The sequence below is a fragment of the Engystomops pustulosus genome, chromosome 4 (genome assembly GCF_040894005.1).
Source record: "Engystomops pustulosus chromosome 4, aEngPut4.maternal, whole genome shotgun sequence".
NCBI classification, from domain to species: Eukaryota; Metazoa; Chordata; class Amphibia; order Anura; family Leptodactylidae; genus Engystomops; species Engystomops pustulosus.
This window is the reverse complement of record NC_092414.1, coordinates 104939012-104962733: the sequence shown is the minus strand read 5'-3', so window position 1 is coordinate 104962733 and position 23722 is coordinate 104939012. Positions and strand designations below refer to the sequence as shown.

The following is a 23722-nucleotide window of genomic DNA, read 5'->3' as shown; positions in this document are numbered from 1 at the left end:
GTGAAAGTCGTAAAAACTGAGCCCACAAGAACGTGACGCACGTGCGGTTTTTTTTCAATTTTTCCACATTTGGAATTTTTTTTCAGCTTTGCAGTACATGGCATGTTAAAATAAATAACATTACGGGAAAGTAAAATTTGTTACGCACAAAATAAGCCCTCACATAGCTCTGTACACGGAAAAATGAAAAAGTTATGGATTTTTGAAGTTGGAGAGCGAGAAATGAGGCGAAAAACCCTCCGTCCTTAAGGGGTTAATACAACTGGCTATTGCAGCACCCTTCCTATTGTAGCCCCTTTTACAGTAGGGCAAAATTCACCAAAAAGGTTGTCCTTAACTTAGTTGAGCCCTTTATTCATTAAGATGGCAAAAATGCAATAGATCAGTACAGGACTCATTCCTGTGTCCATTGCAGTACTATGTACCGCCTCCTGCACAAAACATGGGCATACTGGATGCAAACAATGTTCCCGTGGACTATTGTTTGCATCCTGTTTGTTATCAGTGGGTGAGCCCCACTAATACACCGACAATTGAAAATGACTGCCCTGGATACAAACTCACGCAGGAATAGGAGCTGCTGTACTGTATGGCATGTTATTTTAATAGGCTTTTTCTAAGATGTTCATTTTTATTCCTTTACCAGATGTGTATTATTGCCCTTTTTCAAAACAATCCAGAAGCTGTAAGGTACAAGATCAGGGCTGGCACTTTAGGCAAAGGGGTATGGCATTCCTGTAAAAAGCCCAATCATTTGCATTTCTGCAGAAATAACATCTCCTGGATTTCTGCAGTACTAACACTTTCTATGCTTATTGTTAAGACTTATTTTTCTGTGCTTGATGGCTTTGCATGTTTACTGAAGGTTATTAGGTAAATTAATACATTTTTGTATTCTCCATAGACGCTTCTGACAACAGTTCAGCTGTCAAATTACTGGAAGCGAAGAAGGTATCAACAGCACATGTAGTTACAATGGGGGACATTTCTCTGCTGTTGCTCGTGCACAATACATGATAAAATCCCAACCATCTAGCCCTGGATACATTGGGAGGCTCCGGCCTCTTGATGTATCTGCTGTCAGGGCTGTCATAGTTGAGGTGGTGTATATGAATGATAGAACTTGTTTCTCGCCTGTGTGAGTGCTGATTCACTTACCCACCAGTGACTATATGCAGTCGCAGAGACTCAAGGTTCAACAATAAAGATTCAAGTAGGCTCGCTCAGGTCACAGGGTGACCGCAGGGTGGACACTGTTACACTGAGACTAATAACACAGCCCAATATAAATAATAATATAATAATAATTCTTTATTTATACAGCGCACACAGATTACGCAGCGCTGCACAAAGCATGTCAAATCGGTCCCTGTCCCCAATGGGGCTCACAATCTAAACAGCCTAACAGTATGTTTTGGAGTATACAATGTTCTTTCATAACACCAGATGTTTACATCCCCTACCATTGTCTGCAGCTGTGTTTTTTGGCCTTTTCACTCCGTCATCATCATCATCCTAATAGAAGTCTCTGGAAGAATCCTCCCAAATGCCTAGTGGGTTGATTCCAAGAACAACCAAATTCTCTAGAATATTCCAATAAAACTCTCTCTCTCCTACACAGGCTTTGCCGTCTACAGTACGCAGGGCCAGGCGTAGACTTGCCCTTTTATCTAACAAATATTCTGCTTGAACATTCACTGGCTGTAGCGAGTTTGCAGGGCAGGAGCACCCTCTCTGCCGCCAATCGTGCCCCCTTTAAGCCTCGTTGGCATGGAGGTAGTGTAAAGGAGATAATGTTTTCTGTATGCCAGAAAACTGTTATATGTCCTTAAATATCCGCTTTTTCACTGAGACATATTTCAATGTATGCAAGTCTCACTGTAGAACCATGTATGATGTATTTTTATTAACTATACTGTTAATAGCTGTTACTATTTTTTTTCATATCGCTGTTGTATTATTTTTTTCTACAGAGCCCTGTTTTGGAAACTAATAAAGATTCGACTTCAAACAAGTTCAACATTACAAGTGAAAGAAATAAGCCAGGTAGCCCAAATGCAAGTAACTGAACTGTTCATGCAGGAACAAGTCTGTCATTTCTAAACATATTTTTAATTTCTTTATTTTTCATTAATAGATCTAATGGCAGACTTGGGGCTGGATGATGCAGATGATATTGAAGGTAATAATTTGTCAATTTTATAGGTATAGAAATTCTAAGCAGCAAAACATGTATAAAATATGTTGCATTACCTTGGACATAGCATTTTCCCTTCCTTTAGTTTACTTATATTCTTTCCACCTTCTGTTTTATAGATGCTTCAGACTGGGACTCCACCAGCCATTCATATAAATGTGTAGCAAACAGTTCTCCTCGCCATAAACTGCTTGAAAACTCCTCTCCAAAAACACATAGTAATAAAGTTATACCAAAGGATACTGCTGCTTCACATCAAGCGTTTCTGCATTCAGTACCTGAAGAGAAAACTGAAGATTACCTACATTCAAGGCAGAATAATTCCCAAAATGGCCCCAGGGATCTGGAGACCCAAAATAGCAAAACTGGTATGATCCTTGTAATATCTGCAATCTTTATATTTATCCGCTCCCATGTGTACAGAAATTCATAGGTTGTGATTTCTCAAAAACTGATTTTCTATGAATAGAAAGAGACTGAAAATTTTAAGAACTTTTGGAAATGGTGTATTCTGAATTACTGCCTGTAAACTGAGGACATTTTAAACAAAATAACTTTATTCATATTCTATTAAAATTCTGTTTTAATAGAATATGAATAAAGTTATTTTGTTTTAAATGTAATTTAGTAATTTAGACAATATTATTTGGACATAAATACTTGCATCTAAAATTATCTTTGCTATCTGTGTATTCTGACCAGCACATAGGCCCGTTTCCACAGACTAAGCAAGTTTGTGTGCAGGGACCAAAGGGTAACAAGGTCTGAAATACTTAACAATTTGGCTGGAATATTTTATATTTATGAATTTCCTAATATAATAGATAGAATCGATACATCACTGTCAAATCTGACATATGTGCACCATGTGTAATTTGATCTAATAAGACTTTAATTATAAAGGGCATTATACACATTGTCCATATGATCCCAACTCGTAATCAAAGTCCAGTGTAATTGTGAAATGGACATAAATGATCAAAAATAAATGATCATCATTTATAATTGATGCAAACTACTCATAGATAGGTTATCATTAGTCCACTTTGTTTCTTCGCAACCAGTTTGGGTTGACAGGTCTCCACCTATTTTCTTACATGGCGAGACCTGTCAATCGATCAGGGGCAGGTGGGGAAAAGACAGTGAAGCCACCCAATGCACTCTGCATGCTCGGTTAGTTTGGGAAAACAACAGTGTAGCAGCATTTCATAGTGAAACCTAGTCCTCTTTCATGAGGCCAGGATTTTATGGCCTATTAACATGTTTACTAATCGGAGAATTCTGTATGATATTTATTAACTTGGTTAAATGTTTTCATGTAAATGTATCTTAAGCCAAGTTTTGCTTTTTTGACAGCTTTATCAAATGGAAACCAGGTGGCCAAAGACTTGAATGTTACATCGGTAAGTTGTGTTTTTTTTTTTTTATAAATAAATTAGCATTTATGTCTGTCATAAGTGACCTTGTTTATGCCATTGGTTTACATCTTCTTTTAACATTTTGAGTAAGAAAAAGTTCACGAATATGGAGCAAATTTCGATTTTTACAGTTTCATACCAAAATTGGGCACAAATGGGACATCATCCAAGAAATGAATATAAGCTGCACATATAGAAGAATTCTGCAGCTATCAGTATATAAAGAGAATGGTTGAGAGACATGTATTTAGGTGAAAAGTACCTCCCCCAATGTGGACTGACAGAAGCCCCAAAATACCCATACAAGTGTACTTTCCAGTAAGAAACAACATGCAATATTCAACCCTAAAACTATGGTTCTGGAAGCAGTTATTTTAGGCCAATTTTTAGGACCATGTAAGTGTGGCTGATAGGTGGCAATGTCCATAGTGTGGTAAATAACATAATATAATCATAGCTTTATGTCACACTAGCAATTCCTGAGTTCACCACGAGTTCCAAAAAAATTGACCCCATAGAGTAAAGGATTATTACTTGAGTAAGAGTTACCATCCAGTCTTATGTATTTGGAAGTGTTATCATTCTCAGTACTAATAAACCATATACTGAAGGTTTTTTGTTATGTCTTTAACACATTCAAAATCTGGTGTTCTGTAACTTTTGAATGTCCTACCTAAATTTCTCTTGTATTTCTATGGAAAATGGAGACTGAGCATATGGTAATGAAGTTCAGCCTAAGAAAAGATGATATGGTAAATGAAACTAATGAAGTGATCGCACAACAGCAGCTTGAAAATCGAACTTTAGCAAAAAATCTTGACAATCAGGAATCTTCATCTGAATCCGATCTCCCTTGGGAGGAAAAGTATGAGAATCTTTGGGTTGACAATGAGAAGAAAGAGATAAAATCACATTTTAAAGACATTACTGCAGAGCTGAAACAGAGGTTTGGGGAAAGGAGTAAAAAGAAAAAGACTTCTTCAAAGAGCAATAAAAGCCAAGAACAGAGTTTCTCTGGATCGGAAAATGTACATGGTCATTTCTCAAAGGAGAGGCAAACTTTATCCTCTGATACACCCACATTAGGGACGGAGCCTAAAAATGTAAGCTGCATAGTTATTCAGGAGAACAAAAGTTCTGAAAACCATTATTCTTTCCAGCATCACAACAAGATGGAGATTGGATCTCAAGAGTGTCACACTGTTAAAAATGAGCCTTCTACTTCAGTTAAAAAAGACAATCAACCATCATATAAGTTTTCTGACTCCATTCCTCCTGTGCAGAAGCAGCTGGGAAATAAATTGTCATACACTTCTGAAAACGTAATAGAAAACATCTCAAATCCAAGCTATGAAATATTAGGCAATATGCATGCTGAAAGCAATGAGCCCTCAGGGAAGCATGCAAGTATATTGAACCAGTTTATAAATGATAGCCAGCCTCAGCAGAAAGGTGAAGATGTCTCTAAAGACTTTGTCTATGAAGATCCTAACAAGAATCTAGACAGGCAACTGGATCAAGAGATGAGGAGATTTAAGAACGAGGTAGGAATGCTACAAATGGTATTCCTGAATTTGACAAGAGAGAGAGAACAACTACAGAAAGAGGTAGAGGATTGCAGTCTTCCGACCCTATGTCTCTGCTTCTCTCTGAGAGTAAATGAACTTTAATCTTTGTTTCTCTTGTCCTATAGAAGAAGGTTTCATAGGAGTCTACATTGTGAACTTTGGGTGCAATCTTGTCTTCAGTATATCTGTCGCTAATTCTTAAAAGCGGATAATCATTGTACTGTCCTTTGGCTGTGGTGTGCGCTTCCATCCTCAGTGTGTACTGCGCCCTGCTCATGATTCATTACTTCTTCTCACCTTCTTCTCATTGATGAGGCTTCTGTTGTGTGATCATTTTCATTAATCTCATAAATGTGGAGATCCATCGTTATGCGATTTGCTTCATGTCTGTTTCTTTCTTTTATCCATTTGTTCATTTATGTTTACAACCATAGAACTCACTGATCACATTTGCTCTTTGTAGGTTGGGGGAGAAAAAGGAACTAATTTGAGTAAAACCGTAGAATCTGTGAAGTTAGAAGATGCAAGCAAAAAGCCAAGTCTACGTGCTGGGCCTAATATTCAGCATAACGAGTAAATATACTTCTGTTACTACATAGCTTCTGTTTCCATGAAAATAAGACTGTGTCTTATATTAATTTTTGCTCCTAAAGAGGCTCTAGGCCTTATTTTCAGGGGATGTCTTATTTTTCCATGAACAAGAATTTATATTTATGGTTTATCTAACAACGTTATAACTCTCCAAACTCTGAATTTCATGCTGTATTTCTTGTGACTCCTTCTTTTACTTCTATTACAAGCATTGGCCCCAGTCTCTCATGTTTAGCAAACGCTTTTTCTATAAATGATCCTCTTCTTATCCTGGTGGCTGCTGATATCACATTTGTAGCACAACAGCCAGTGATTTCATTCCATGAATTCTTCCTCATGTCAGAACCTTCTGCAGCATCTAAAAGATTTACTAATATTAATGTATGGCGTGGGGGGAGCTGCTGCAATGTCTGCCACTAGGTCTTAGTCAAAAAAGGCCTTATATTTCTAAGCTTGAACAACTAGGTCTTATTTTTGGGGGTTGTCTTATTTTAGGGGAAACAGGGTAGTACAGGCAGTCCCCGGGTTACATACAAGATAGGGTCTGAAGGTTTGTTCTTAAGTTGAGTTTGTATGTAAGTCGGAACTGTATATTTTATCATTGTAATCCCAGCGAGAACTTTTTTGGTCTCTGTGACAATTGGATTTTAAAAATGTTGGGTTGTCATAAGAACCAGGATTAACAATAAAGCTTCATTGCAGACACCTGTGATAACTGTTATAGCTGATTATTGTAGCCTAGGACTAAAGTACAGCAAATTACCAACATCCAGAGGTCCATTTGTAACTAGGGGTCGTATGTAAGTCGAGTGTTCTTAAGTAGGGGACCGCCTGTACAGTGTATGCTTGTATGCAAAATACTGTTATGTAGTTGCGTAACCAATTCACTGAGCATCTTCTTTATTATCTTTTAGCAATAATGAAGTGGAAAGGTCTATGTCCAGCCAAGCTGATGATAAAGTATTTTATAGGAAAGAAAATCGCTTGGTGAATGGCAGTATGCTGGATGTATTTGATGACAGTAGCCTAAGTGAAATCTCCCAAGAGGAGGATGGGAGGTAAAGTATTACACCTATGAAAGCAGATGGGCGCAATAAGGCAGTTTTACACTTTGAAAAAAGTCAGATTATTCTTCCCTGCTGTCAAGAAGAGCTCCAGGCAACACAACAAATGGTGGCTACTTACTTCCACTGAGTGGTGGCTTGTACTTATTGAGCTGCATGCAGCAGTTTATTGGATAAATATGGAGAGCTTCCATATCATGAAAAAAAACTTTAGATGGGACAACCAAAAGATTGTATTCCTAAGTTGAAATTCCTGGACACAAATTTGTGGCACAAATTTCAACAGGTCTCAACATACAACAAACATGCAACTTGTAATGTGGCTTCCAGGGCTCAGAAAGTGTTTTTGTGTTAAGACTTTTAAAACACATTTTTATGATCTGCTTTGTTATTCTTCACTGGACCTTTCTGTCCAAAGATGCTGGGATTTCAGGAAATTGATCCTTTGCTTGTTTCTGTCTCTTTCCCCACTTCCCTGGAGAGCTTGACATTCATAGCACAGGGATTTAGACATTAGCTACTTTCAAGCTGTTTAGTAGTGTCTAGGCCTACTGCAACAATCAGAAGATATGCATTCATGACCTAAATCTCTCTGGTAACCTACATGTACTAAGTCTATTTGCACCTTGTCTCCAGAGGAATATGTATATAAACAGTATATATCTAGCTTTAACCGGTTAACCCCTTACCGACATGTGACGTAATAGTACGTCACATGTCGGGTCCCGGTACATGGAGAGGGCTCGCGGGCCGAGCCCTCTCCATAGCCGGTAAGTCTTTGCTGCATATTGCAGTAAAGGCTTACCGGTAACACCCGTGATCGGTGCCGGCACCGATTGCGGGTGTTTTACCGCTGATCGCCACCGGCAAAGGTGCCGGCGGCTTCAAAAAGACATGCGCCGCCATCTTTCCGTGGATCGTCTCTCCCCGTGACGTCATCGGGGAGCGGCGATCAGTCGCTATGGTAACTTCGGGTCTCACGAAGACCCGAAGCTACTTCGGGTTAACCCATTCATTACCATGTGCTGTCAGCATATGGTAATGTATGAGTAGTAAAATCCCCATATACTGCCATACTGTAGTATGGCAGTATATGATAGGATCGATCAGACAACCTAGGGTTAAAGTACCCTAGGGAGTCTGAAAAATAGTAAAAATAAAAAAAAAAGTTAAAATAAAAAAACCTAAAAATTCAAATCACCCCCTTTCCCTAGAATTGATATAAATATAAATAAACAGTAAAAATCATAAACACATTAGGTATTGCCGCGTCCGAAAATGCCCGATCTATCAAAATATGATAACGGTTTTTCACTGCGTTTAACCCCGTAACGGAAAATCGCGCCCAAAGTCGAAAATGGCACTTTTTTGCCATTTAAAATTTTTTTTTTAAATTCTATAAAAAGTGATCAAAAGGTCGTACAGTCCTAAAAATGATAACATTGTAAACGTCATCAAAATCCGCAAAAAACAACACCACCCACAGCTCCATACACCAAAGTATGAAAAAGTTATTAGCCCCAGGAGATGGCAAAATTCCCCCAAAAAATTTTGTACAGGAGGTTTTAATTTTTTTAAATGTATGAAAACATTATAAAACCTAGACAAATTTGGTATCCCCGTAATCGCACCGACCCAAAGAATAAAGTAGACATGTCATTTGGGGTGCACAGTGAAATCCGTAAAATCCAAGCCCACAAGAATACGGCACAAATGCGTTTTTTCACCATTTTCACTGCATTTGCAATTTTTTTCCCGCTTCCGAGTATATGGCATGGAATATTTAATACCATCACTATGGAGTGCAATTTGTTACGCAGAAAACAAGCCGTCAGACAGCTCTTTACGTTTAAAAATAAATAAGTTATAGATTTTTGAAGGTGGGGAGTGAAAAATGGACATGAAAAAACAGGAAAGGGCCTGGTCCTTAACCCCTTCCCGCCGCGGCCCTTTTTCGATTTTGCGTTTTCATTTTTCACTCCCCACATTCAAAAATCTGTAACTTTTTTATTTTTCCATGTACAGAGCTGTGTTATGGCTTATTTTCTGCGTAACAAATTACACTTCAAAATGGTGGTATTTAATATTTCATGCCATGTACCGGGAAAAAAATTCCAAATGCAGTGAAAATGGTGAAAAAACGCATTTGCGCCATATTCTTGTATATTACGTCTTTCACTGAGCACCCCAAATGACATGTCTACTTTATTCTTTGGGTCGGTACGATTAAGGGGATACCAAATTTGTATAGGTTTTATAATGTTTTCATACATTTACAAAAATTAAAACCTCCTGTACAAAAATTTTTTTTTTCATTTTGCCAACTTCTGGCGCTAATAACTTTTTTATACTTTGGTGTACGGAGCTGTGGGTGGTGTCATTTTTTGTGAAATTTGATAATATTTTCAATGATATCATTTTTAGGACTGTACGACCTTTTGATCACTTTTTATAAATATTTTTATATTTTTCAAAATGGCAAAAAAGTGCCATTTTTTATTTTGGGCGCTATTTTCCGTTACGGGGTTAAACGCATTGAAAAACCGTTATCATATTTTGATAGATCGGGCATTTTTGGACGTGTCGATACCTAATGTGTTTATGATTTTTACTGTTTATATATATTTATGTCAGTTCTAGGGAAAGGGGGGTGATTTGAAATTTTAGTTTTTTTATTATTATTTTTTTTTTTTTAACTTTTTTTTAATTTTTACTATTTTTCAGACTCCCTAGGGTACTTTAACCCTAGGTTGTCTGATCGATCCTATCATATACTGCCATACTACAGTATGGCAGTATATTGGGATTTTCCTCCTCATTCATTACAATGTGCTATCAGCACATTGTAATGAAGGGGTTACCATGGAGACGGATCGCCGCTCCCCTATCTTTTTGAGGCTGCCGGCAGCCATTACTGTGATAACACCCGCGATCGGTGCTAGCACCGATCGCAGGTGTTACCGGTAAGCCTTTGCTGCAATATGCAGCAAAGACTTACCGGCTATGGAGAGGGCTCAGCCCGTGAGCCCTCTCCATGCAGCGCGACCCGACCGCTGCCGTGAATACATGGCGGGCGGTCGTGAACTGGTTAATATCTCAGCACAAAAGGACCAATAGAGATATTAATTGTTCTTTTTCTTTTAGGTCATCTGGTAAACGGGCAGAAAAGCCAAAGGTAAATTACATTTTACTTGTTTGCCTTGTAGTGTATTACACATTGTAACATTATCATAATTTGGATAATGGTCTATTCATTATTCTTAGACCGGATCATTGACAAGATTGAACTATATAATACTGGTTCTTGTCACCCACCTTTTCTTTAAGGGGTATTCCCATGTCCACATTTACATTTCACATTAATCAGCCATATAAAAAACATAGAGGCGTCAGTGGAACATGTATAAAGACATCTAAACGGCCTTAAAGGGGATTTCCCATGAAAGAAAATTCTAAAATTTCAATCTCCCAGTGATGTTAACACAATAAAGATCATTTTTAACCCTTTACGTCACTATCACTCAGCGATGGTCAGTTCAAAATTCCAGAGTGTTGACGGGGACTCTCTAAGCAGACACATTATGATCCATCTAGTTCTGTGAGCTGAAAATGTGTTAGATTATCAGGGTACATGGTTTATATATTTACCTTCTTAACACTGTACTAGCATCTGTCACATAGAAAGAGAGATGAGACAGATCTGAGATGCACACAATGAAATAGTTATCTCTCCATCATCTCTGCTGTTCCACAACACATTAGATCTGCTATGCCTTCCTACCCTTCCCCAGATAAAGAACTTATCTGTCCGTAGCTTTACACTCATTCTGCTGCTAGCGGCAGGAGTTTGGTGTCAGTGTGAGAGCTCCGTCCTGGACTGCAGGGAGGCAGCGAAAGAGGAATCTCAGTTCCATGGCCATCAGATAGAAAAGCAAGATGGCTTCCCCGACCCTATATCAGAAGTTGGTGTCATGTCTAGAGGCAATTGAAATTGTGTACACCAGGACTGATAGACAGGTTGGACTTATTAACAAAAATACAGCATTTCACAGATATAACAGTGAATTGGAGAATGTGTTATTTAGTTATCCTGAGTACATTTAAGAAACGTGTTTTCATGGGAATACCTTTTTAATTGTGAATTATATATTGCGTATCATATATAAAATCACATGTTTAATTCATACAGATGAAAGTGAATGTAGCCGACTTTTCTGAGTCCTCTGACACTGCCACTGAAGATTCTGAAATGCCTAATTCATCTTTCAAAGATGCCATGCTGCTGATAAAACAGCTCAACCTTGATGGCCAAGGTATTGAAAAAAATTGTAAACCTTATAAAATGTATTTCTGTTTTAATATATGCATTGTTTTTTTTTTTAACCAAAACAGAAAGTACACATCTCTTATGAAGATTTCCACTAGTCTTTGTGGTATTCATGGTCTTAAGAATGATGTACAGTATACATCATACAAGTCATTCTTTTTATCTTGCGCTAGTGATTGCGGTAATATTCTTATATGTGTTATCCATGGCCTCCTTCCTTCTAAAATCAACTTTTAAAATTGGGGTTGTTACCAAAACCCCTCCGTGTTACAGATTCCTTGGCCGTTATTCTGCAAGGAGCACTTTCCCCTCACTGCAGCAGAAGAAGTTCCACATTGTGGGATTACATCAGGCCAAGGGAGGGTGGAAGTGCTGGGGATGCAGGATGAGACAATGCTATGATGCTGCAGCATGGAGGAACTCTGGTTAACACCCCCTATGGCCCTTTAGGTTAATGAGCATAATTTTAAATTACTATATATACTCGAGTATAAGCCTAGTTTTTCAGCACAAAAAAATGTGCTGAAAACCCAAACTCGGCTTATACTCTAGTAAAAAAAATATCAAAACTCATCTTTCCAGCTTCCCCCACTGCTGGTTATATACTGGGGCAGGGTGCTGGTGATATACTGGGGCAGGGTGCTGGTGATATACTGGGGGGCAGGGTCCGGCAGCCTATATACTGGGGAGGCTGTGACAATGCATTTCCCACCCTCGGCTTATACTCGAGTCAATAGGTTTTCCCAGGTTTTGTGGTAAAAATTAGGGGCCTCAGCTTATACTTGCTGAATTATTATTATGGATAACAAATATAAGATTACCATAGTCACAGTGCGTGGATCTATGAGTAAGTGTCCCTGGTTTATCATGCTGGATTTTGACGGTAGAAGATTACATTGACAATCTGACTCACAATAACTATGAATAGTACATGCACATAACATTTAGTCATATTCATTTTTTATGTAATGTTTGGGTAGGGCCCTTTCACATAGACGTTCTGGGGACATATCCAGCCGTTAAACAACCTTATCACCGTGCTGTCGTGGGAAAAAGTTAGAGCAAGCTTTATCGTTCCCCGTACGCATTACCGGGCACTATGGGGAGCGCTGCGCACAGCTCCTCCTTTCCAGTTGAACGTGTGTTACGCCCTGGTCCTCATGTGAAAGTGACCTTAGTTATACATCACCTGTATAATAATGCTCAATATCTTGCACTGTGCCCAGTTAGTTATTGTCATTTGTAACAATGGAAGTGGATTACAGGTGGTCCCCTACTTAAGACCTGATTTAAAGATGACCCCTAGTTACAAACGGACCTCTGGATGTTTGTAGTTTACTGTAATTTAGCCTTAAGCTACAGCTATAATAGGTGTCTGTAATGAAGCTTTATTATTAATCCTGGTTCTTATGACAATCCAAGATTTTTAAAATCCAATTGTCACAGGGACCAAAACAAATTTGTCTGGAGTTACAATTACAAAATATACAGTTCTAACTTGCATACAAATTTAATTTAAGAACAAACCTACATTTTTTACATAACCCAGAGACTGCCTGTATCTTTTATATTGTCGCTTATATAGTAATATGAGTAGATTTTTCTTTTAACATGGTACTTTTTTTGTTACCATAGTATGGCTAGTGACATACAGAGGTGCTTATAAGCAGGCATACACAGCTTGGCAATGTCCAATACTAGTTCTTTGTGTCTGCTCACTGATTACTCTCATCTTTGTAATGGCATAATTTAAGATTTGCCCAATATGTTATAATAAGTTACCAATATTTTTGTTTATTAGATGAAAGGTGACATAGACTAATAAATATGTATCTACTGTGAAAGGTTACATTGAAATTTGAAGACTGTACCGGCAATCTTACTATCTGATTGTTTAATTTGCCAGTTGTGTGAAGCCAGGTTCATACCTGTGTTGGGCCGGTTCTGTTACACATTGGGGCACATTTACTTACCCGGCCCATTCGCGATCCAGCGGCGCGTTCTCTGCACAGGATTCGGGTCCGGCTGGGATTTAAGATGGTAGTTCCTCCGCCGTCCACCAGGTGGCGCTGCAGCGCCGAAAATAATCTTAACGCCCCGGAATGCACCATCCCATAGAAGGTGAAGGTGAGCGCTCCCCAAGCGACACATTTTCGGTTTTTAAATGCGGCGGTTTTTCCGAATACGTCGGGTTTTCGTTCGGCCACGCCCCCCCGATTTCTGTCGCGCGCATGCCGGCCCCGATGCGCCACAATCCGATCGCGTGCGCCAAAAACCCGGGGCAATTCATGTACAAGCGGCGCAAATCGGAAATATTCGGGTAACACGTCGGGAAAACGCAAATCGGGCCCTTAGTAAATGACCCCCATTCTGTTATTAATAGCAGAAAAAAATGTGCATCAGGTTGCATTTTTTCCACTATAAATTGTAAAATGGTATTGTAATGGAAGGTTACATTATGTACAATAATGTCTAAGGGGAACATAGGATCTTCTATTTATATTCCGATTTTCATCTCTGTTAAAACCGTGTGTTATAGAAGCCATTGTTCGCAAGCATGAATCGGGCCTTATTTGGCAGACTTGGCATACCTGTGCAATAGGCCCCATGCAAAAGCTGTGTGGCATATATCCGTCCGCACAATTTGCATACGGATATCCGTCCTCATAGATGCCTATGGCACCTAGCCACGGTACGGTGAGCACACATGTGGTGCTCTATCTTCTCCTGTAAGTATGGCTGGGCACCAAGTCTCCCTATGGAGGTGGGAGAGGTGAGCAGCGCTCATCCCTTCCGCCATTCTCCAGCCATGTACAAGAAGCCTTACATACATTAGATGCCTTTTTAAACCTAAATAACATTGATGGTTATGTTATATAGAATTGTTTCCCCTAAATCCCTTCCTCATCCAATCCCTTCCCTTCCTTGGTTGAACTTGATGGACAAGTGTCTTTTTTTCAACCGTATAAACTATGAAACATATAAATATTTTTATATATATTTTTCAGATTCCTTGAAATCATTGAAAATTCAAAATATTCTTCATGAGTATGAGCGAATAATAGAAAAAGAAAAAGGGCGGCGTGCGCTTCTGTCACGAGAAGTAAAGAAATTACGTAAAGAAAGAAAAGAAGTGCAACAAATTATGGAAGAGAATAGGGAGCTCAAGTTTTTATTAGAGCATCACAAGGTAGAATGGGAAAGTGACTTGAACAATGTAAGGTGAGAATATTGTGTTTATGCATCTACTATAATATATAGTTAAATCTCATATCTCTCTTATATCTATCTATCTATCTCATATCTTTCTCATATATATCTATTAATATCTATATATACATATCTATCTCATATCCATCTATGCATATTCAATCTACCTATGTATATCCTATCTATCTAATATCTATCTAAAACTTCAGCACAGTACATGAGGGGACAGCTTGAAGACATGGAGATTCTCTCCTGCCATTTCCTGCTGTGGAGTGTGCGGTGATGGATCTGCAGCTTGTGTCTGTGTGGATTATTTGTTTATATACAAGTGTAGGGAAAGTTGAGGGAGAGATAAGAGTGTAGGTGTTTGGTTACTACATTAGTTAGGGCTTCTGTCAGCACAGGAGTGCTGGAGCACAGCTATGAGGTAAACGGCTGAGAGCAGGGAAAGAAGAGAGAGGGGGTGTGTCACATGTACAATCGCCCTCTGTAGTCAGCTCCTCAGTGATTACAGAATGTGCCTAGCAACAGCCATATGAGAGATCACTGACAACAGGGGGAAGGCTGCAGAATACAAAAGGAAGGAGCAAGATTCAGTTAACTAATCCAATTGCAAAAGGGTTTAACATTGCCTGCCCTACAACATATCTAAAGTTTTTTGAAATGACGGTTATTCTTTAAGAAAAGAAAAGTTTTATTATTATCACTGTTTTCTTGTATCTGTATCGTCCAAAGTCAATATCAATCAAAAAGATGTCATCCTGGTCACTTGACTTTAAGTGCCCAATGATCTAACAGAGCTCTCCTTACAGCAAAATATCATAGCCTGCCAATCACCAACAAGGGGGCAGGGCAATGCAAGTAAAACATTTTTACTATGCAGGACTATGCAGTTTACAAACTGATTTTTGTTTGTAGCCATGGAAATGAACAATTTAGTTACAAGGGCAATGCATTTTAATTATAGTTTTTAATGAAACCTTCATATTGTGTGGGTTAATTTGCATAATAGTTCCTCTTTAACTTCTACATCATAAAATAATGGGGCAGATTTACTTACCCGGTCCATTTGCGATCCAGCGGCGCGCTCTCTGTGGTACATTCGGGTCTTCCGGCGATTCACTAAAGCAGTTCCTCCGACGTCCACCAGGACGGTTTCTCCGAATCCGTCAGGTTTTCGTTCAAATAATAATTGTTCTTTAATACGTGTGACTTTATACAAGCGGTCCCCTACTTAAGAACACCTGACTTACATACAACCCCTAGTTACAAACGGGCCTCTGGATTTTAGTAATTTACTGTACTTTAGTCCTAGGCTACAATAAACATTTTTAACAGTTATCAATAGTGCCTGTAGTGAAGCTTTGTTGTTAATCCTGGTTCTTATGACAATCCAACATTTTTAAAATCCAATTGTCACAGAGACCAAAAATTTTTTGACTGGGGTTACAATAATAAAGTATACGGTTCCGACTTACATACAAACTCAACTTAAGAACAAACCTACAGAACCTATCTTGTATGTAACCCGGGGACTGCCTGTATCCTGGTTTTTTACATGCTGTATGCTACTTTGTATAGTCAAAAGTTAACATACCTTATATTTGTATTAGACTTACTCTTAAGCAAGAAGAAGAAAAACGGAAGAGCGCAGAAATGTTGTATGATAAGAGTAAAGAACAACTAAGAAAGAAGGAAGATCAGTGTTGCAAAGAGATGGAGGAAAAGCAACATCTTGAACTGTCTTTAAGAAATTTAGAGCTTGAAATGAGGAACCTGAAGAATAATATGAAACAGGTATTGTGTTTTTGTGAAACTGTGTGTGTGTGTATATATATATTATATATACTGAGATTTGCACTTCATGAGTCAATTCAAAGATTTAAGCAAAATTACCGTATTTTTCGGCCTATAAGGCGCACCAAAAATCATTTAATTTTCGCAGAAATCAAAGGTGCGCCTTATAGGCCAGTGCGCCTTATATATGAACTTATACAGAAATGTACTACAGACAAGATGTACTGTACATTTACCAGTGTTTAATAGCTCCATCCCCAGAAATTTCCTGCACCTTCCCACACAGTATACAGGGTCCCTGGCTCCTGAAGTGCCATGGCACCACAAGTAACATTGTGCCCATCCTGCCCTCCCCTAGTACGGAGAGACCGGAGCTGCCATAGTGCCGACCACGAGGCAATCATCATCATCATCATCAGTAAACAATCCCCCATACCTGACAGCCCTGTAACAGGGGAAAGAGAAGGAGCCACAGGTAACCCCACAGGAATAACACCCTGGCTGAGGAGGGAAGGAGAAGGGGCAGAGGGAGACCGCTTAACCCCTGCTGCATCACCCTGCATTAACCCCCAGCAGCCCATACCTCTGAGATCGGAGCTCTCTGACACGCTGAAGACAAGTTTCCCGGGAAGTGTAGCTGGCTTGAACTGTGCACAGGTCTGCCACCTGCTGGTCATTTTTAGGTACTGCATTTGATCCTGCGCCTTATACTCCAGTGCGCCTTATATATGAACCTAGATGTCTAAGAAGGCATTTATTAGAGGTGCGCCTTATACTCCAGTGCGCTTTATAGGCCGAAAAATACGGTATGTATTTTAATAAAATTTTTTAAGACATAAGGAAATCTTGGATATAGGTTAACTTTGATGTTAGTTTTTGGCTTTAATTGCTGTGTGATATTTTCTACCCCACTCATAACCTTAGTTTATAGAGTGTTCAATGCTGCTCAGTTCGTCACTATAATGATGTCTCAAGTGATCCTGCTGATGCTTCTGAGTAAAAACAAAGAGTTGGAGAACAAATATTCTCCTCTACCTTCTCTGTGCAGTGTACAGGAGACATGATACCAGCTAGTCCCTATCCACCATCTTAAGAATTGAGAGTAAGAATAGCGGGAGAACTTCTAATTATACAGAACAATTTATAAACTTGTGCAGATTTTGTTGAAAAACTAGATGATCAGTAATCACCTCTCCCTCTCGGCCCACTTGATACCGCCTACAGAGCTTGTAGAGATTCGGCTGTGCATGGAATGTAATTGTCGCGCACGTGAAGCTTTGCAGAGACATGGTATTGACTCTTCCAGCATTTATTGGATATCTGTCTTTCCATATGCGTCTATAGACTTTAAAACGGGACATTTTATGTCCTCATCCTAGTAGAAGAAATTATTTTTAAGGTTTTTGTTAGATCCTATCCCAATTTTCAAAATTATTCATTTGGGGACACCTTGTTTGGACATGGCTGTTTAGTTAAATAGTGGCGTAGGCTGCGTGACGTTTTTGGAATGCATTTTGAGTATAGTGGTGTCACTTATTCAATTTTTTGTTCAAAGCACAACTTTAACATTTTTTTTTTTTTACAAGTCAAAAGCTCTTTGGATGTAGAACAACTTTGCCTATTACCCTGATTACCTACATCCAGCAGTTTCTTTGCTATACTCTTCAGTTTAGCCTGGCTCTTGCACAAGGCCGTGCTATGGTACGGCGGGCACATCGTCATGTGAATGTAGCCCATATTATACCATACATTTGCAAACAAAATACGGAGTGAAAGCGGGGGAGTTGCTCCCTGCTCACAGAAGAGGAAGGAGGGGGAAGTCATGTGACTGTGCTCTGTGTGTAGCAAAATTGAGTGTGCTCAGTGCTGAGATACATATGTTTCCTATACAGAATAGTGAAGTACAAGATCTCCCCCACAGATCAACTAATGAGCAGCAATTATTTAATTGCTATGGCCAATGAATATGTTAACTGAAAGAAATGAATTAAATTGAATTTGTATATATGGGTATTAAATATATGCATATAGATCTATTAGATTTCATTGATGTATATGCAGTTATTAAATGATTACGTCATTAACTGATCTAATTAATTGATACTAATCTAAGTAAATTTAAAACTGTAAAAAGAATTATTAATTTAAAAAATCTGAAATTGCCTAAATTGAGAACTCCTGCCTATATTTAGCAGATAACCATACTGTGGGCAGATAATGGATTTTTTAATTTTACTTTTTTCTGTCTGTCAGTTTGTGTGTGCACTCCTTGTAGCTGCTGGAGCTCAGATAAGATCATTCTCCCTCTGTGACAGATAACTACCTTATATACTTGAGTATAAGCCGAGTTTTTTTTAGCACAAAAATTGTGCTGAAAAACCCTAACTCGGCTTATTCTCGAGTCAATAAAAAAAATTAACACTCTACTCACCTTTTTGCTGCTCACCTTGCTTCCGATGCTCCGGTGCCTCTTCGGCTCCTCATTGGGTTCCCTCGCGATCCCAGTGGCTCAGAAACAATGAGGCTGACGTCACTGTGTGTGTCGGTCATGCGTGAGGAGTCGAAGAGGAGCGGAAGGATCCGAAGCTAGAAGAGGACCTGCGGAGAGCGTGGGAAAGGCGAGTACAGTGTCAAATTTTTTTTTTTTAATTAAAAGCTTGGCATACACCGCAGGGGCTGGCTGGCTATATACTGGGCGGGATTGGCAGGCTACGTACTGCGGGGGCTGGCCGGCTAAATACTGGGCTGGATTGGCAGGCTACGTACTGCGGGGCTGGCAGGCTACGTACTGCGGGGGCTGGCAGGCTACGTACTGCGGGGGCTGGCAGGCTACGTAGTGCGGGGGCTGGCAGGCTACGTAGTGCGGGGGCTGGCAGGCTACGTAGTGCAGGGGCTGGCAGGCTACGTACTGGCTAGCTATATACTGTAGGGGATGGCTAGCTATATACTGTAGGGGATGGCTAGCTATATACTGCAGGGGCTGGCAGGCTATATACTGGGGGGAGGCAGGGGCTTGCAGGCTATATACTGGGGAGGCAGGGGCTGGCAGGTATATACTGGGGGATATAGGATGGTCAGCTTTATACTGGCTGGAGGCTGTGACCAATGCATTATCACAGCATCCATTATGCATTATCACAGGCTTATACACGAGTCAATAGGTTTTCCGAGTTTTTTGTGTGAACATTAGATACCTCGGCTTATACTCAGGTCGCCTTATAATCAAGTATATACAGGTATCTGAGGAATAATAAACAAGCTTCAAAGGCAGCATACGTTTGTTTTTACAATAAACTTGGTGTTCACAACCTTGGGCCTTTGATGACTGTTGATCTGATGATGGGTACTGAGAGTTAAATCAGCACAGAGAAGCATTGTCGGTGCACAAGAGCTCCACGTCAATTAACAGGCTACAGGTACAAGGACGAGCTCTGAAGAACTTTAATGTGGAGTGCATATCAAGAGGTTAAAGTGTTGAAAATTGTCACATTACATATTGTTATATAACCAATTCTTTACTTAATTTGAAAGGTTGAAGAAGAACGGAATGAAGCACAACGGTTATACACACAGGAACTCAACACTCGAGTTTTTAATGAAGGTGTTTTAAATAACTTAAAGAAAAAGAATGAAGAAGAAGAAGCCAAAAAGCTAAAAAATAAACATGACGAGGTACTGTAGCCACCTGAGAATATATTAATAATAACAATTTTTAATAAACAACTTATCAATAGGTTCATTTAAAGCTATCATCAGAAATCTACCTATTAAGTTTGATCAGATGCTTCCCATTTGTATTCTAAACCCTAATCAATGTTTAGCTATTCGTAAAATACTTTTTACAGTAAACTACAGTTTATCTAACTAATATGGAGATTTCTGTCAGAGGCTATTGGGGTGTGGGGTAGCCTATCCTGGCTCTGTGATCTCTGCCACCTTCTTGTCCCCGGCACGCTGCTGCCCTGCTTCCACGTCCTTGGCTCCTTTGGGTGCAGCTGTCTCTGCATAGACTCATATCTATGCAGAGCGCACACGCATAGCGGAACCCTGTCGGCTTCAAAGCCAGAGCTGCTGTGCATTCGTAGAGCTCCAAAGGAGCCAAATTTGCAGAAGCAGGGCAGCAGTGGGCCAGGGACAAGCAGGTAGGCAGGGACCACAGAGGCTAAGGGGGCTCTAGTAGCCTCTGGCAGAAATAAGCATTTTAATTAAACTGTAGTTTAGTGTAAAGATATTTAAGGATTAGCTAAAGATAGATTAGGGTTTAGAATGTCACTGGGAACTTCCCATTAGATCTACCTTAATAGGTAGATTTCTGATGGTAGGTTTCCGTTAATTCAAGTATAATTTATCTGTAAGGCTCAGATCACAGCTGCTTCAGGGGTTTCCGTTACACACATCATTTTAGGAGAAACTTAGAATGGTAGGTGAACGGAAAGTCTCTGTTCAACTTGTGTTCCTCTTGACTTCAAGGTTGCAAAAAAAAAAAAGGAAGGAACAGAACCTGACAAACATAGATGTCAAGTGACTGTCTAGTTTTTTCTTTATATATTAGAAAATGTAAAAAAAAATTGTTATATACTTGCTTTCCAAATACTTCGAGTTACTCACTGCAGTAGAGAATTCATAGTAATGTAACATTTTGTGACTACATTTACCAGCGGCTACCATGGAATGAAATGTCCCTGTAAAGTACATTGTTGGTGTTAAATTATATCTAGTTGAAAAACTACAAAATAAAACGCTAAATGCTTTACTATGGACTTGACAGTTGAGTGGTGCTAGTGTTTTATAAGGGTATGTTTACACATCTCAGATTTAGGATTGAGGAAATTTAGGATTTGAGAGAAATCCTACTCACAGGCATTGTATGGAATTGTTTTTTTTTTTGCTACCAGTTTGTAAATGGTACATTTATGCATTGAGAAGATTTACCAATGAAAAGCAGTGTATCTTTGGTACAGTAATGGCAACTCTGCAGCAAAAATTATTATCAGCCTCAGATATTTATTATTTCGATCCTCTTGGACAATTTATTCCGGATAAACTGTTGCCAACCTGTGATGTGTGAGCATACTCTAATAAATCATACAGCCGGTCCCCTACTTAAGAACACCCGACTTACGGACGACCCCAAGTTACAAACGGACCTCTGGATGTTGGTAATTAACTGTACTTTAGCCTTAGGCTACAATAAACAGCTTTAGCAGTTATCACAGATGTCTGTAATTAAGCTTTATTGTTAATCCTGGTTCTTATGACATTCCAACATTTTTAAAATCCAATTGTCACAGAGACCAAATAAATTTTGGCTGTGGTTACAATTATAAAATATAAAGTTCTGACTTACATACAAACTCAACTTAAGAACAAACCTATCTTGTACGCAACCCGGGGACTGCCTGTATATGTTTTACATATTACATTCCTCTTATAGGATGCATTTTTACATTTTGTATGTCCTATGACTGCTATTCATATTACTTTATAATAACAACTGGTAATATTTGGTGACCAATAATTCCTATAAACCATTACTTTGAATGAATAGATCCCAAGTTACACATTGCTGTATGTAAATGGTTATTAGATGAAAGGTACAAACTGAATACAAAAAAACAGCAATCACAGTTTTGCTTACACCAGCAGAAGTGTCATGATATGCGCTGCAATCTTATTACAAGTGTTCTGCATCCTACAGAAAACTGACAGAATTTTGTCATTTACTTTTGTCAGCAGATACTCAACCAGTCTTCCGAAGCAAATGAGAAGGAGAAAGATTTAACCCTGAGAAACCTGACACTACAGGAAGAATTGAGTACTCTTAAGGTGGAAATTGAAAACATGCGTTCTCATTATCAAGAAGATGAGAGTAGATACTTGGATGAGAACGAAATGTTAAAAGAAAAAATTGAAGACCTAAGAAAAGACCTTAAAATGAACGAGGAAACATTAACCCAGACTGTTATTCAGTACAATGTCCTAAAGACCGAGACTGCCAAGATGTGCTCGAAAATAGAACTCGAGAAGCACAGCAAAGAAAGGCTGGAGACTGAATTGGAGGCAGTAAGTTCTCGTTTAAACTCTACTTTACAGGATCTTGAAAGGAGTCAAGCTGTAAAAACGGATACTGAGCGCACACTACAAAGGGAGCGTGATGATTGGTTGCGCTCTAAAGACAAATCAGCCCATGAGTTGTCCAACTTGCGTGAAAGTCATAGCACCTTGTCCCAGCAGCTTAGCCGAGCAGAATCCAAGTTAAATGGCTTAGAAAATGAGCTTCATAGAACACGGCTATCTCTTCAAGATAAAACCCTTCTTTATGATAATGCACAAAGGGACCTGGCACAAGCCCAGTCCAAAATAAGAGACACTGAACAAGCCCTCCAGGTGGAGAAAGACCACAATAACAAAAACTCTGTGAAGCAAGAATCAATGCAGGAAAGACTGGCCCAGATTACTAGTGAGAATATGCAGCTTCGCCAGCAGCTAGAAGACGTGCAGAATAAGGGGCTCATAAAGGAAAGGGCTGTTAGTGATGTCCAAGACCGGTTTACCGACATATTCAGCAAGCTACGGGCCGACACAGAAAGACAGGTTCACATAGTTGAAGAGAGAAACAAGGATTTGATTACGAAATCCAATGAGCTAAGGGAACAAATATACAAGCTGGAAACTGAAAAAGTGGATCGTGAGGTAAGAATTGTTTCAAATGTGGCATATGGTTTAATAGAAGAAAGGGATTACAGGCGGTCACCTACTTAAGGACACCCAACTTACAGACGAACCCTAAAGACGGACCCCTCTGCCCACTGTGACCTCTGGTGAAGCTCTCTGGATGCTTTACTATAGTCCCAGACTGCAATGATCAGCTGTAAGGTGTCTGTAATGAACCTTTATTGATAATCCTTGGTCCCATGACAGCAAAAAATGTTGAAACTACAATTATCTTTGGGACAAAAAAAAATTTGTCTGGAGCTACAACTAGAAAATATATAGTTTCGACTTACATACAAATTCAACTTAAGAATACACCTAAGGAACCTATCTTGTACTTAAACCGGGGACTGCCTGTATTAGATTAGAACCACAAGCCTGATGCAATGTGATCTATGGGATTCTTATATTTAACCAAAGCCTGCGCCATATAACACATTTACAGCCTAGACTTCGGGGAGCTGAATATCAGTTCCCCTGCTGCAGGGGACCCATGTACTTATTGCTTTTGCCTTCTACTTCTTTCATACACAGTGCTCGATATAGGGCACTGTGCAGACGTAAAGGCTGCAGCAGGTCCACAAGATGAAACACGTGATCACAGGATGCCAGTAGTTAGAGGCTGCTATGGGGACTGCCTAATCCTAGCACAGCCCAAAACGTTGTCAGTTGTCAATGTTGCTGTGCCATTGTTCACCTGTAACTGTAAAAGTTGAATGTAAAAAATAAATAATTGAAAAAGAAAAAGAATCCCCAAAAGTGTATTATGACCTTTTAAGCGTCAAAATGTAAAAAATAAAAGCAAATATATTTAAATGAAAAAAATAATAATATAA

General features: G+C 39.2%; 1 protein-coding gene across 6 annotated transcripts in view; it reads left to right on the top strand.

Moving 5' to 3' along the window:
* ANKRD26 (ankyrin repeat domain containing 26) overlaps positions 1–23722 on the top strand; it is a 59705-nt gene that overhangs the window by 18697 nt on the left and 17286 nt on the right. For 2 of the 6 annotated variants that reach the window (XM_072146970.1, XM_072146974.1), the window contains exons 14-28: positions 647–724; positions 905–951; positions 1974–2046; positions 2138–2182; positions 2317–2565; positions 3554–3600; positions 4323–5159; positions 5647–5756; positions 6689–6832; positions 9983–10013; positions 11028–11151; positions 14174–14387; positions 15989–16172; positions 19704–19844; positions 21906–22865. In XM_072146970.1, the coding sequence (XP_072003071.1) occupies positions 647–724; positions 905–951; positions 1974–2046; positions 2138–2182; positions 2317–2565; positions 3554–3600; positions 4323–5159; positions 5647–5756; positions 6689–6832; positions 9983–10013; positions 11028–11151; positions 14174–14387; positions 15989–16172; positions 19704–19844; positions 21906–22865 (3284 nt within the window). The remainder of the gene's footprint in view (positions 1–646; positions 725–904; positions 952–1973; positions 2047–2137; positions 2183–2316; positions 2566–3553; positions 3601–4322; positions 5160–5646; positions 5757–6688; positions 6833–9982; positions 10014–11027; positions 11152–14173; positions 14388–15988; positions 16173–19703; positions 19845–21905; positions 22866–23722) is intronic. The other 4 variants (XM_072146971.1, XM_072146972.1, XM_072146973.1 and 1 more) reach the window with 4 other exon arrangements.